The following is a 12,124-nucleotide window of genomic DNA, read 5'->3' as shown; positions in this document are numbered from 1 at the left end:
ATACATTCTAATATTCAAAAGACTTGAAATACTTAACTTAATGTATAAGCTATTCTAAAGAGTAAAGTTTAAATATCTTTGGAGTAAAATAAATTACAGGTTAATGAAGGTTAAGGCTCCTCAATTTTGAGACCAACAATATGACTGTGAAAATATGATCAGTAATCAGTATTATACTCCATCTCTTCATACTTTTCAAGAAAAATGATACCCATGGGCTTCAAACCGTCAAAACACAGTCTTTGTTTCTTAATAACTACTGAGTCATTGAAAGAAAAAATAATTACATGGAATATTTAATTTGCTTTAACTACAGTTGTGATTCATTCTTTTATATGTTTAGTTTAAGAACGGAAGAGGTACATATTACAAATCTGACAACAAATTTAAATGCTGATGCATCCATGAAGAAATTTTAAGAATGCATTGGCCTTAAAATTTCATAAAAATGATCAGACAATTGACATCGCCTATGCCACTGCTTAGAAATTGATTCAGGAAAAGAATAAAAAAAGCATGTGCCTTGCCATTATATTTTATCTGTCTCTTTAATTTCATTTCATTCTTAAATTTATATTCATAATTAATAATCTTTAATACCTTTCTAACAGTTAATTATTGAAGTTTACACAACGGGCAGATATCAGTTTTAAAATCTTCTGTTCAATATTAGGAATGCAACCAATTATTATTCAAAAGTTCCACAAAGGAATATCAAAATCTATTTTTAATCTTTCTTTTTATGACCCTTTTTAAGGCACTAGCAAAAAAGTTACTAGGTTGCTTTTTGCAATAAATTTAATTGACTTCTTCCTTTGCCAAATTATAAAAATTAGGTATTGACTTTGACATAACTCTTTCTTTGATTAATTCCCTATACAATACTGGATTTCTCCCATGCTTTGATGTGTTAGTTAATAATCACTAAAATTGGCTCCATAGTTGCAAATGTTTTTAACTTCCATGACCTTTTTCTAAAACTCTATTACTTTTAATGTTCATTAAACATAGCATTCCAGATTGCTGATTTTTTGTGTGGGCCCATGCAGTAGCCTAATTAGCAGGAGAAGGAGACAAGAAGGAACATTTGTCCCTGGGTATAGCTTTAGAGAGGCGTCAATTTTATGAAAAATGAATTACAAAATAAAATGTTTTTCTTCAAAATGGTCCCAGTTTCATTTACAAGATACAGCATTATAATTTGTACCTATTTTTATCTGATTTATCTAAAAATTGAACAGAATAACTATTATTACAGTGGTTCACTTTGCACAAAAGGATTTTTTTTCAAAACTATTTTGAACAAATTGATAATATATTGAATTAAAAAAAAATACCCTGACAAATGTATATCAATTCATCAATCAAAAACAATAATGTGATAAAAAAAACATCAATGAATAATAAAAACTACCTTAATCAAATATACTGTTAAATTTTTAAGCGAATAAATTGAAAATGCATGAAGCTATTGAGTTGCATTGTTTTAAAAAACATTATTTAAATCTTCAAAAAGTGTAAAATATAATAATCCAATGATACGAGCGTTGGATATCAGTATTTCACATTTTAAATCCTAAAATGGTCCTGAAAAGGCCTCCTAAATCTGACAACATGTTGCATGGGGGCTATAAAACTAATATTTCCCCTAGTTCTGAAAACCCCATGTTCCATATGAAACATTCTATATCTGCAGGAAGGATAAACATGAAAAATAAATTTAATATGCTTAAGATGCACAGGTGATACCAGAATTCTACCACCTGCATATTTTAGGAAAATCTAAAAGATAGAGAGGCATCCTTGATTGAGCCATGTCTGCAAAATTAAATTTAAGTAATTGAACATTAATTAACTTTTCGAAAATCGAAATATATTTGAATATCTTATCTTGTATTATATCTGAATTTTTAAAATTTTACAAAAATAGTTTTCTTAAAAACACAGCAGCAAAATTTTTAAAAAAAAAACATACTTAGTTTTTTTATCAGTTCAAGGATTGCAGCAGAAAAACCATGTTGAGAAGCATCAGTGCGTCTCCTCAAAAATCCATTCACGCTGTCCCGAGAAAGCCTAAAAAATGTATCAATGTAGTCAGATAATTGTTAATAATCATACAAAATAAAGTGTATTGTTTAAACCAAAAAAATAAATATTTTTACAGTCACGTATGTGTGAAAGCATGTAGTGCATTTTTTCACTTTGCTTAAATTTCGAATGAGTTTTGGAGAAATTAAAGAGCTTATATAGAAAATTTTTCAATGTAAAGAAGAAGAAAAAAAATTGCAGTGAAATATTTATTTATTTATTTTTGCAGTCAAGCAATGCTTAAAAAAAAAAGATTAAAAAAAAAAAAAAAGTTTGGAGGTTTTTGAAATGTTAATGTAGGAATTAAATTTTAAAACTTTGGTGTTTTTTTATGCAGTTTCAAACTATTACCCGTCTTTCGCAGCCACAGCCAAATTTAAATGGGAAAAAAATATTATTTTAATTAGGGAGCTTGATTTTAATATTGATTTCAACATTTGAAATCTAAAATATTTTCAGACGGTTGGCGAACAACAGCGAAAAAGGGACAAAGCCTTTGATATAAATTAGGGAAGAGAACATTTGTTTTTAACTTATTTTATGTCAGTTTATTTTTTTATACACCGCCTGATTTGGTCAAGCTTAAACTATAAGGAAGTAGAATTATAGTAATTTTTTGTCACTTAATTTTTATATATATATATATATATTTGGAGGATCAGAGGGAGAAATGGGAGCATAACAAGTCCCAATTGCTAAGTGATCTGAAAAGAAGTGCGAATTTGAAAGAAGAAAAGACTTACGAATTTGAAAAGAAGTACGAATTTGAAAGAAAAGATTTACGAATTTGAAAAGAAGTACGAATTTGAACGTTTGAACGAAGAAAAGATTTACGAATTTGAAAAGAAGTACAGAAAAAGAAGTTGAAAGAAGAGAAGATTTACGAATTTGAAAAGAAGTACGAATTTGAACGAAGAAAAGATTTACGAATTTGAAAAGAAGTACAGAAAAAGAAGTACGAAATTGAAAGAAGAAAAGATTTACGAATTTGAAAAGAGACGCTCTATAGTAAAATAAAGAAATATTACTTTAAAACCAACATTTTATTAATTATGTATACCGTTTCTAAAGATCAGTCCTAGGGTTTGAAAGTACAGAGAGCAGAGTAAAAACTTTAAGAACATTAAAAGCTAGCTGTTCCCTGCTGATAATAAAATAATTATCTGTGACAGATTCACAGAAATTTTTTAAATTATTAGATTCATTTTCTTTTAGATTCAGAAAATTGTCCTTACCCAGTGATGTCTTTAGCAGGTAGAATTGAATCAAACAAACTTTGATGGTCACCAGAGAAATCATATGGTAACTAGAGTGTAATAATAAATGGTAATTTAATAAAAATGCCAAACAGCTACAATGTTATTTGATAATGAATCGAATAAGCAATATATATTTTCTAAGTTTGTAATATAATTAACAATTAATTCTTTAGATTCGGAATAAATAATTCTGCTAGATTCTTTCTGATCTTTAAAAGGGAACACTTCTGTGATTGCTGAAAATAGCCAGCCTTTTTAAATAAATTTATAGAGAACATAATACGAAAAAAGAAATTTTTTTCTGTTTTAATATGTTGTAATCAACTCAATTGTGAGGGTGGAATTATGCAATTAAAATTTTGAGAAGTTGGACCTCTCAAATCTCGAATTGAAGTCGATTGTTTTCCGGCCACTACAAAAAAAAATTTATGATCAGGTTATCGCTAAAAGTAATTTGTTGTAGATCAAATTTTTAATCATTTCTCTGACTGACTAGAAAAGTAGAATTTTAAGTGGAAGTCTGTGCTGAATGAAAAAAAAAGTTTTCAATCTTTTTATGACCGAAGTAAGCAAAATCTATACCGATATTATTATTAAAAGAAAATAATCAATCAAAATTTTAATCACCTTCCGACAAGCTAGAGTGCTCAAATCTTAACAGAAGAACTTAGCCTCCCTACAATTTAAGTTTAAATTGCTTCTTAACCGCATCAAGCACAATTTATCCCCAAATAAGTAATTATGGTCAAAAGACATAATGAATCATATCGTTCTTACTGCAAATTTTTGGAATACTTATCAAATATGAAGTCAAATTAGTATGCACAATTTAAATATAATAAATATGAACATTCAATCAAAGTAAAAGCAAAAATACTCTCGAAATCTAAATCGCAAGAAACAGAAAAGAGTTAAAAGATAAATATTAGTAATGCTTAAGGTAGTGGGCAATCAAACTGGTTTTGACATTTCTCACAAATGATTCACTTAGTTTGATAGCTATTTTGTGTCTTTCACATTTAATATTAATTTGCGAGAGCTAATGTGCAAACCTTTCTAGCTTCACTTTTAACATACAACATAATATCCTTTTCTTAGCTTCATTCATCATCAGTGTACTCATCATCTTCATTCATCAATGCACTGTTGTCTAATCTCATCATCTATGCTCCTACAAAAATTATCAATGCACTGCTTTCCCCATCCCCTTATACCTATTTCCAACCTTATTGAACAACAAATAAGAATAATACATTTAAGGGACTCGTAAATCATCTTTTTTTTCCTTTGTCCATTTCATTGTAATCTATGCTTTCAATATGACATGCTAGCATAAAAGCTGTATATAAAATGTATCATATATTAATATTATAGTGAAATAAAAATAAATGTTACAAATAATGGCACTAAAAGAACTTTAATCCTTTATAACAAATTTTTTACATAGATAAAATAATTAATGGGCTTAAGAAAAAATTTAGAAAGTTAGAAACACAAATCAACAAAAAAGAAGAATTTCTAAAGTTATGTATGTTAGCAAAAACAGCAAGAAATGGGTAAATTAAGAAAATAACATTTCAAATAATGATAAGACAAAATGGAAATCGCTAAAAGCAACTAAAACTAAATTTGATTTATTTAAACATTTTAGAAAGTTAGAAACACAAATCCAGTAATTCTTCTTCTTTTCAATTTTTCTTCCTTTTCTTTTTCGTTTCAAGAAATTCTTCTTTTTTTGCTTGATTTGTGTTTCTAACTTTCTAAATTGTTTAAATAAGACAAATTTGGTTTTAGCTGCTTTTAGAGCTTTTCCATTTTGACTTATTATTATTTTAAGTGTTATTTTCTTAATTTGCTTTTTTCTTAATTTGCTTAAATCATTTTCATTCTTTGATTGGATATGCTTAAGAAAACTTATTTCTGTTTTTAAGGTTTTATTAAACTTATAATATATGCCATTATTTATTGAACTGTTTAACATTATTTATAAGAACAAAATCTTTGAACTAAATTTAAAAAATATATATTTTTGCGTGTTTTACCTCAACTAGAATTCCATGAATGCTTGAATCTTTGTTCAGCTGTGCGATTGCATCATAAACCTATAAATAAATGCATAGATTAAAAAAACATATCATTTTATAATTTATATTGAAATCATTCTGATGTAAAGAAATAAATGACAAAATATTTGTCTTATTTTAAATCTTAATTTAATTGAACTATGATTTGCAGGTATACTAAAGCCTATCAACAAATTATCAATGAATTACAATAAAATAAAATCAATATTAAGCACGAAAAAATCATAGAGCTGAAATAGCGTTAATAAAATAGAAATGCCATCAATCGATATTTGGTCGTAACATAAACAGATATTTGGTCTTAAAATAAAAATATGCATGATTATCAGAAAATTCTAAAAAGCCAATTAAACATTAGGTAAGCATTGCATGTTTTAAGGTAATTTTGACTCCCTCTCTCTTATCAGAAAAAAAGGCAACTCAAAAAACCCTTATTAAGATATTTTCCAAAATTCAATTATTTTCGCGATTTTTTGCAAGATTTTTAATGATAAAAGAATTTAGTGTCTTAAGTAACTCGATCAAATTCTTAAGCAATATTCGATGGGTTCCTAATATATTTCCTGTTAATAATGTACACTTCAATGAAGTAGTTAAACAAAAACAATTACAGGACAATAAATATCCAAAAATTTTGATTGAAATTAAACTTTACTAAAATATGAAAATATAACTTCATACAAGAAATTTTTAAACCTATCAAGAGTTTGTGACAGTATAATGACAACACAAAAAAAATTTTTTGTGTTTTGTGTCTATCTAGAAGAGATGAATGAAACTTGCTAACCCATCTGTAAACAATACTAAGGAACAGTTTAAAGTACCAAAAATTTCACCTTATTACGATATTATCTCAAGCCTTGCTGGCGGGAAACAATATCCTACTATTTAGCATGGATTCAAACGCGAAATGGTAGAAGTTTATTGCTTTCAGAAAGTGATAATTAAAAATATATTAATGTTTATATACTATTATAAAAATTCTCCAAAGCTTTCATATTTTAGCATAAATACACATTGTTATACAAATTATTTTGATTTTGTTTATGAAAACGCATAGTATTTATGGTTTCAAATGTTGCATTTAATTAATAACAATATTTATGAAACAATATACTTACACAAGAATCATTATCTCCCGTGTCTACTGCAACAGATTTTAAAGAAACACCAACTGCTTCTAAAGTCCCTCTTATTGCATTAGAAGGGATGCTATCACCCACTTGATTTACCTATATAATAAAATTATAATTAATTATAATTATAATTAATTATTAATTAATTATAATTATATTTATAATTATAANCACCAACTGCTTCTAAAGTCCCTCTTATTGCATTAGAAGGGATGCTATCACCCACTTGATTTACCTATATAATAAAAATATAATTAATTATAATTATAATTAATTATAATTATTAATTATAATAAACTTAGATAACAAAATTATATTATTTAGTAAAGATCATTACCAAATATTTATAAATTTTGTCAACTATATCTATTAAAAACTTACTTTTAAAACAGCAACTAAAGGTTGAACATCACCAAACTCTTTTCTTAAAGCACTCAGTTTACTTTTTATAGCGTCCATTGAAAATCTATTTAAATAAAAAAGAGAAATTTTTCAGTTATTTTTTATTCATTTTTAAATAATAGCGCTCTTTATTTAAAAATATTAGGTGAAAACTACCGCATTATCAACATTTTTAATTTATAAAAAATAAAACTTAATAATATCACAACAAAATATCAAAAAATATTTAACTTTGTTTCACCTACTACACTAAATACTACACAAATTAAAAAAGCTTAAAATGACGTTAAACCACTTAAATTATTTAAAAGGCATTATGTAAGCGAAATTCTATGAAATAAAATTTATCGAATTAAAATTCGGAAATTAAGTAAGTTAATCAAATTTTAAAAAGAACGTCTGAAATGTTTTTCAAATCTGATACATAAAACTTGGCTATTATAGAAAGAGCCATTGTCATCCATTCACTTGCGAGAGCGTTTTCCGGTATAATTGCAGATGAAGCAGGGAAACAGATATACAGGTAGTTTGCGCTGCAAATGTTACCTGTAAATGGAGAATACGAATTTTTGGGAAAATAATATGTTTCAGAAAAATGTAAAACTAATTTTATCCCTCCATAGGCTCGTCAACCTGGCTTAGAGTAAGCAGGGAAACAGTTTTACATGTCATTTTCACCGCAATTCTTATCAGTAAAAGGAAACTACGAATTTTTTAGGGGGGGGGGAAGCTTCCAAAAGTTGGGAATTGATTTTGATACGCTAATTTTATCCCTCCATTGTTTTTCAGCAGTTCAATGCTAGCGTAAGCAGGAAAACAGTTTTACAGGTCATTTTCACCACTATTGTTATCAGTAAAAGGAAAGTGCGAATTTTTTAGGGGAAAAAAGCTTCCAAAAGTTGGGAATTGATTTTGATACGCTAATTTTATCCCTCCATTGTTTTACAGCAGGTCAATCAGGGTAGCGTAAGCAGAAAACAGTTTTACAGGTCATTTTCACAGCTATTGATATCAGTAAAAAGAAAGTGCGAATTTCTTAAGGGGAAAAATGATTGTGAATCGATTCTGATACATTTATTTTATCTTAGCACGGTTGTATAGAAGGTCAATCTAGTGTAATTCCCAAGTAAGGAAAATGGTTTTGCAGATTATTTTCACTGCTTGTGCAATTCTATAACGAAATTAAAACTAAACTAAACTAAACAAAGTCTAAAATCTAGGGCTTTAAAAAAATAATAATAAATAGCTAAAAAAGTTTATTATCTTTTACTTCCTTAATAATGAAATCACACAGAGCAAGACTTTTTTCAGTTATATAACACAAAAATTATCGCTACAGCAGATATATATATATACCAGATTAATAGTATTTGATTATACGAGATTAGTATGTATACCAGATTAGTATTTGATTTAAAAAATTAATGCAGTCACGCAACAGGCTTTGCCTTAAAAAACCATTCCTATGATTAAAGACAAAAAAAATAAGGTTTTTTATCGTGTGATTTTTTAACATAGATATTACAGAAGTAAAACAACTTTTTTTTAACAGATCGCATACAGTTTAATAATAATTAAAGAGTATAGTTTAAGTAACATTCTGAGAGCACTAACATTTAAAGTTCAAGAATATGCATAAGTCAGTTATATGCATAGAGCATTGTTTTTTCGGCAAAATCATTGAATAAGACAGTTTCTAATGGAAAAATTAAGATCTGCAAAAACCTTTCTGAGGTTGATACACAAGTTAAAGGCTATTTCCTCAAATTCACCTAACATATTTTTACTGTAATTTGGTTTTACTTCAGTTTTGAATTATTTTAAAAGATTATAGAAAAATTCTAAGAAAAAAAATATAAATGACGTTATGATTCATCCAATGATGCAGCCAAATCAAGTTTATTGTTGTAGTTCATTTACGTCGCACTAGGGCTGCACAATGGGCTATTGGCGACGGTCTGGGAAACATCCCTGAGGATGATCCGAAGACATGCCATCACAATTTTGATCCTCTGCGGAGGGGATGGCACCCCTGCTTCGGTAGCCCAACGACCTGCGCGCGAAGTTGAGCACTTTATGGTAGCACAGTTTAACGAGGACCAATACCGCACACCCTCGGTCCCTACGCGACTGATCCAAGTGAGTCACCCACCCAGTGATGCTTGACTGACCGCAGCCAGTGATGCTTGACTTCGGTGATCTGCTGGGAACCGTGTCTTAATGATCAGTCTACTGCGGGATCCAACTCAAGTTTAACAAGTTACAAATATCTTATATTCAGTAATGAAGAAATTTGAAGATTTTTTTTTTTTTAAAAACTGTAATTAATGTAATATCTTAATTTGGATTTTTTTTTTAATTAATAGAAAAATTTCGAAGAAAAAATATGAATGATATTATGTTTCACGTAATGACCAAATAAAGTTTAGCAGGTTATAATAATCTAATCTGAAGTTGTATCTTATGCTAGAAACCTACTAACTGAAAACTTTATATAAAAACTACAATTATTGTACTATTTTCAATTTGGTATTACTTTAAATGATTACAGAAAAAATCATGAATGACGTAATGTTTCATGCATCATGCATCCAAATTACATTTAGGAAAATAAATTAGCTCACCTTAAGTAGTATCTATAACATAGAAATCAACAGATTGAAAATTAATTTAAATAAAAATACTCGTTTAATTTTAGCAACTTTTGCTACTGAACACAATTCAGGGCTATTCAGAAACTCCAAGGTCCTATTTTATTATCTTTTTATTTAAACATATCAAGATAATTTTATCAAAAACTACAGAAACGTAAGTTCAATAATCTGATCAAGTAGAACATTTTATCATATAACTTCCGCAAGCAGTTCTTAACACGTTTGAAGAAAATGTTAAAATATATCAGCATAATAGTAAAAATACATATCTTATCAGATAGGCTCATTGTTAAAACAGTGTATCACAGTGGCATCTAAAAACAGTTTTGAAGGACAAATATCAATGCAAATTTTTCACAAAAGTATCTAGTATCGATAATAAAAATTATCATCAATATACTTAAGATATTATATNTAATCATAACATTTTGAAAAAATTTTAATATGTATTTAAAATTGATCTTTTTTAAAAAAAATCATTGTTTTTCTTAATTTTTTAAAATTTATTTTCAAAAATCCATTTTAAGGGGACCCCTTATCATTTGATATTACATCATCCACTGTACTCCGTTCCCCCTTTTATATAATTTTTCACCGCATCTCCAAAATTCTCGAATTGTCTCAAAGACGACAGAACGTCTAGGATTCCAGAATCATCGCGTAAAGATCTCGCTAATGACAGCCAGTCTCGAAAACTATACTGGCAGGACAGAAAGGAACCAGTCCGTAACAGTATCACGTGAATTTGGTTTCAAAAGTACAACCCTATTATAGTAAATGTTTTTTCAGTACTCTGAGAAATACCGTGAGAAAAAAAAAGTAGGCATAAGGCAAATAAAAATATATTGTCTTAAAAAAGAATAGCTCGCATAATTTCTACTAAAATTTTTATTTTTGCCATTTTGTCTGAGCTCAAGGGGGGTGTTTAAACCCCAAAACCCCTCCCTTGCGTACGCCACTGAGCCTCATTGGCAACCCCCAAAGGAAACGAGAGTGCTCGGTATCGGTCCTTGTTAAAGTGTTCTACCGTTAAATTCCTAAGTTTGCGAGCCGGTCATTGGGCTAATAAAGTAGGAGAGTCATCCCCTCTGCAGAGGATCAAAATTGTGATGAAATGCGTTAGGAACATGCTCAGGGATGTTTCTTAGACCATCACCAATAGTCCATTGTTTAGCGACGCAATAAACGACGTGTGACGTAAATAAAATACTACTTGATATAATTCGCAAAACGTTTTTAACAATAGGAAGTCAGATGCAAATCCTTTCTTATTTTAAAATACAAACTTTCTTTTTTTTTTTTTTCTTTTTTAATTTTTAACAAATTAATTTGAAACTTTTAGCCATAAATATTAACAGTTTATAAAACAGTTTGCGATTTCTATACTAATTTGTTTAAAAGTTGTTTCACGTTCTACCTTAATTTTAAAAAGTAAATAAATATTCACATAATATAATAAACTCTCTTTTAATTAAAATGTAATGATGAGTTTGTTCATTATTATTTCAGAGTCTACATCTTTAGACCTTTAACTCAGATAAAAGACACGCTGTATTTCAGAAATGTACATTATTAAAATCCTAAATAAAATATTTTTAACTTACATTAATACAAAATAATGAAAAAAGTGTGAAAAATATGCTTAAAAAAATCTGCGTCAAAGGGTAAAGAGGACGTTATAACGTGGGAGAAACCTTTCATAGAAAAATTCATTTTCACCCACATAAGTTATTAAATGTGAGCTCACTCGCTTCCTACACCGATTTTACCAAATTAACAGATTTTTTTTTTAAAATTAATTATGCATGCATTTAAAAATAAATAAAAAAAACTTCTTTTTTTAATTTTTTGAAAGAATGAGGTATTTCAACTTTCCCTGTACATTTTTTTCCAGAAGCTTTGGATTTCTTATTGTTAGCTTAAAAAATATAACCTTTGCAAATCAATTTTACAATGTGTTTGACCCAGTGCTGGATGTACAGTGCACAAAAGAAAAAATGGACAACCCTGAATAACTTTTGATCTAATGATCGGCTATTTGCGTTCCAGGACTCAATCTTAATGGTTCGAGCGGGTGACCTCAAATATGCTAATTAATTAGAACAGACGAAATTTTAAGTAATGAAATTAGACACAAAAAAGTACTTTCTCTAAATAAACATAACTTTTTTTCGACGGATTAGGATTCCTGATCCTCAAAAAATAGGGAGTAGCCGCAATCCGGGAAATATGGTCCCAATACTTTGGTCAGGAGAGCGGTAAAAAGTTTTCACCCCTTTCTGTTAATTTTACTTTTTTGCACATTTTGCCAGAACTCGGGGACTTTATAAGCGAATTCGAAAAATTTTTGTACACAGTTATAAAATTTGTTCATCCGTAGATAATTTTTAGTAAATATTTATTATTTTTTATTACTTTATTTAATAATAGTCGAAAAAAATTGGATTGTAAGGTATACAAATTTTTACATCATTTTAGAGAAGGCAATTTTAAATGGCAAA

The 12,124-nt window shown here is 28.3% G+C and overlaps 1 protein-coding gene across 1 annotated transcript in view; it reads right to left on the bottom strand.

Annotated features, from left to right (window-relative positions):
• Positions 1 to 12,124, bottom strand: part of LOC107442163 (pug C-1-tetrahydrofolate synthase, cytoplasmic) — a 62,814-nt gene that overhangs the window by 26,843 nt on the left and 23,847 nt on the right. The window contains exons 2-6 of the mRNA XM_071188415.1: positions 6,949 to 7,033; positions 6,553 to 6,663; positions 5,390 to 5,449; positions 3,324 to 3,394; positions 1,976 to 2,073 (exon numbers count right to left, since the gene is read on the bottom strand). Coding sequence (XP_071044516.1) covers positions 1,976 to 2,073; positions 3,324 to 3,394; positions 5,390 to 5,449; positions 6,553 to 6,663; positions 6,949 to 7,026 — 418 coding nt within the window. The 5' untranslated portion in view covers positions 7,027 to 7,033. The remainder of the gene's footprint in view (positions 1 to 1,975; positions 2,074 to 3,323; positions 3,395 to 5,389; positions 5,450 to 6,552; positions 6,664 to 6,948; positions 7,034 to 12,124) is intronic.

Source organism: Parasteatoda tepidariorum, chromosome 2, assembly GCF_043381705.1.
Source record: "Parasteatoda tepidariorum isolate YZ-2023 chromosome 2, CAS_Ptep_4.0, whole genome shotgun sequence".
NCBI lineage: Eukaryota > Metazoa > Arthropoda > Arachnida > Araneae > Theridiidae > Parasteatoda > Parasteatoda tepidariorum.
The sequence above is the reverse complement of the archived record's forward strand: the minus strand, read 5'-3'. Positions and strand labels throughout refer to the sequence as shown.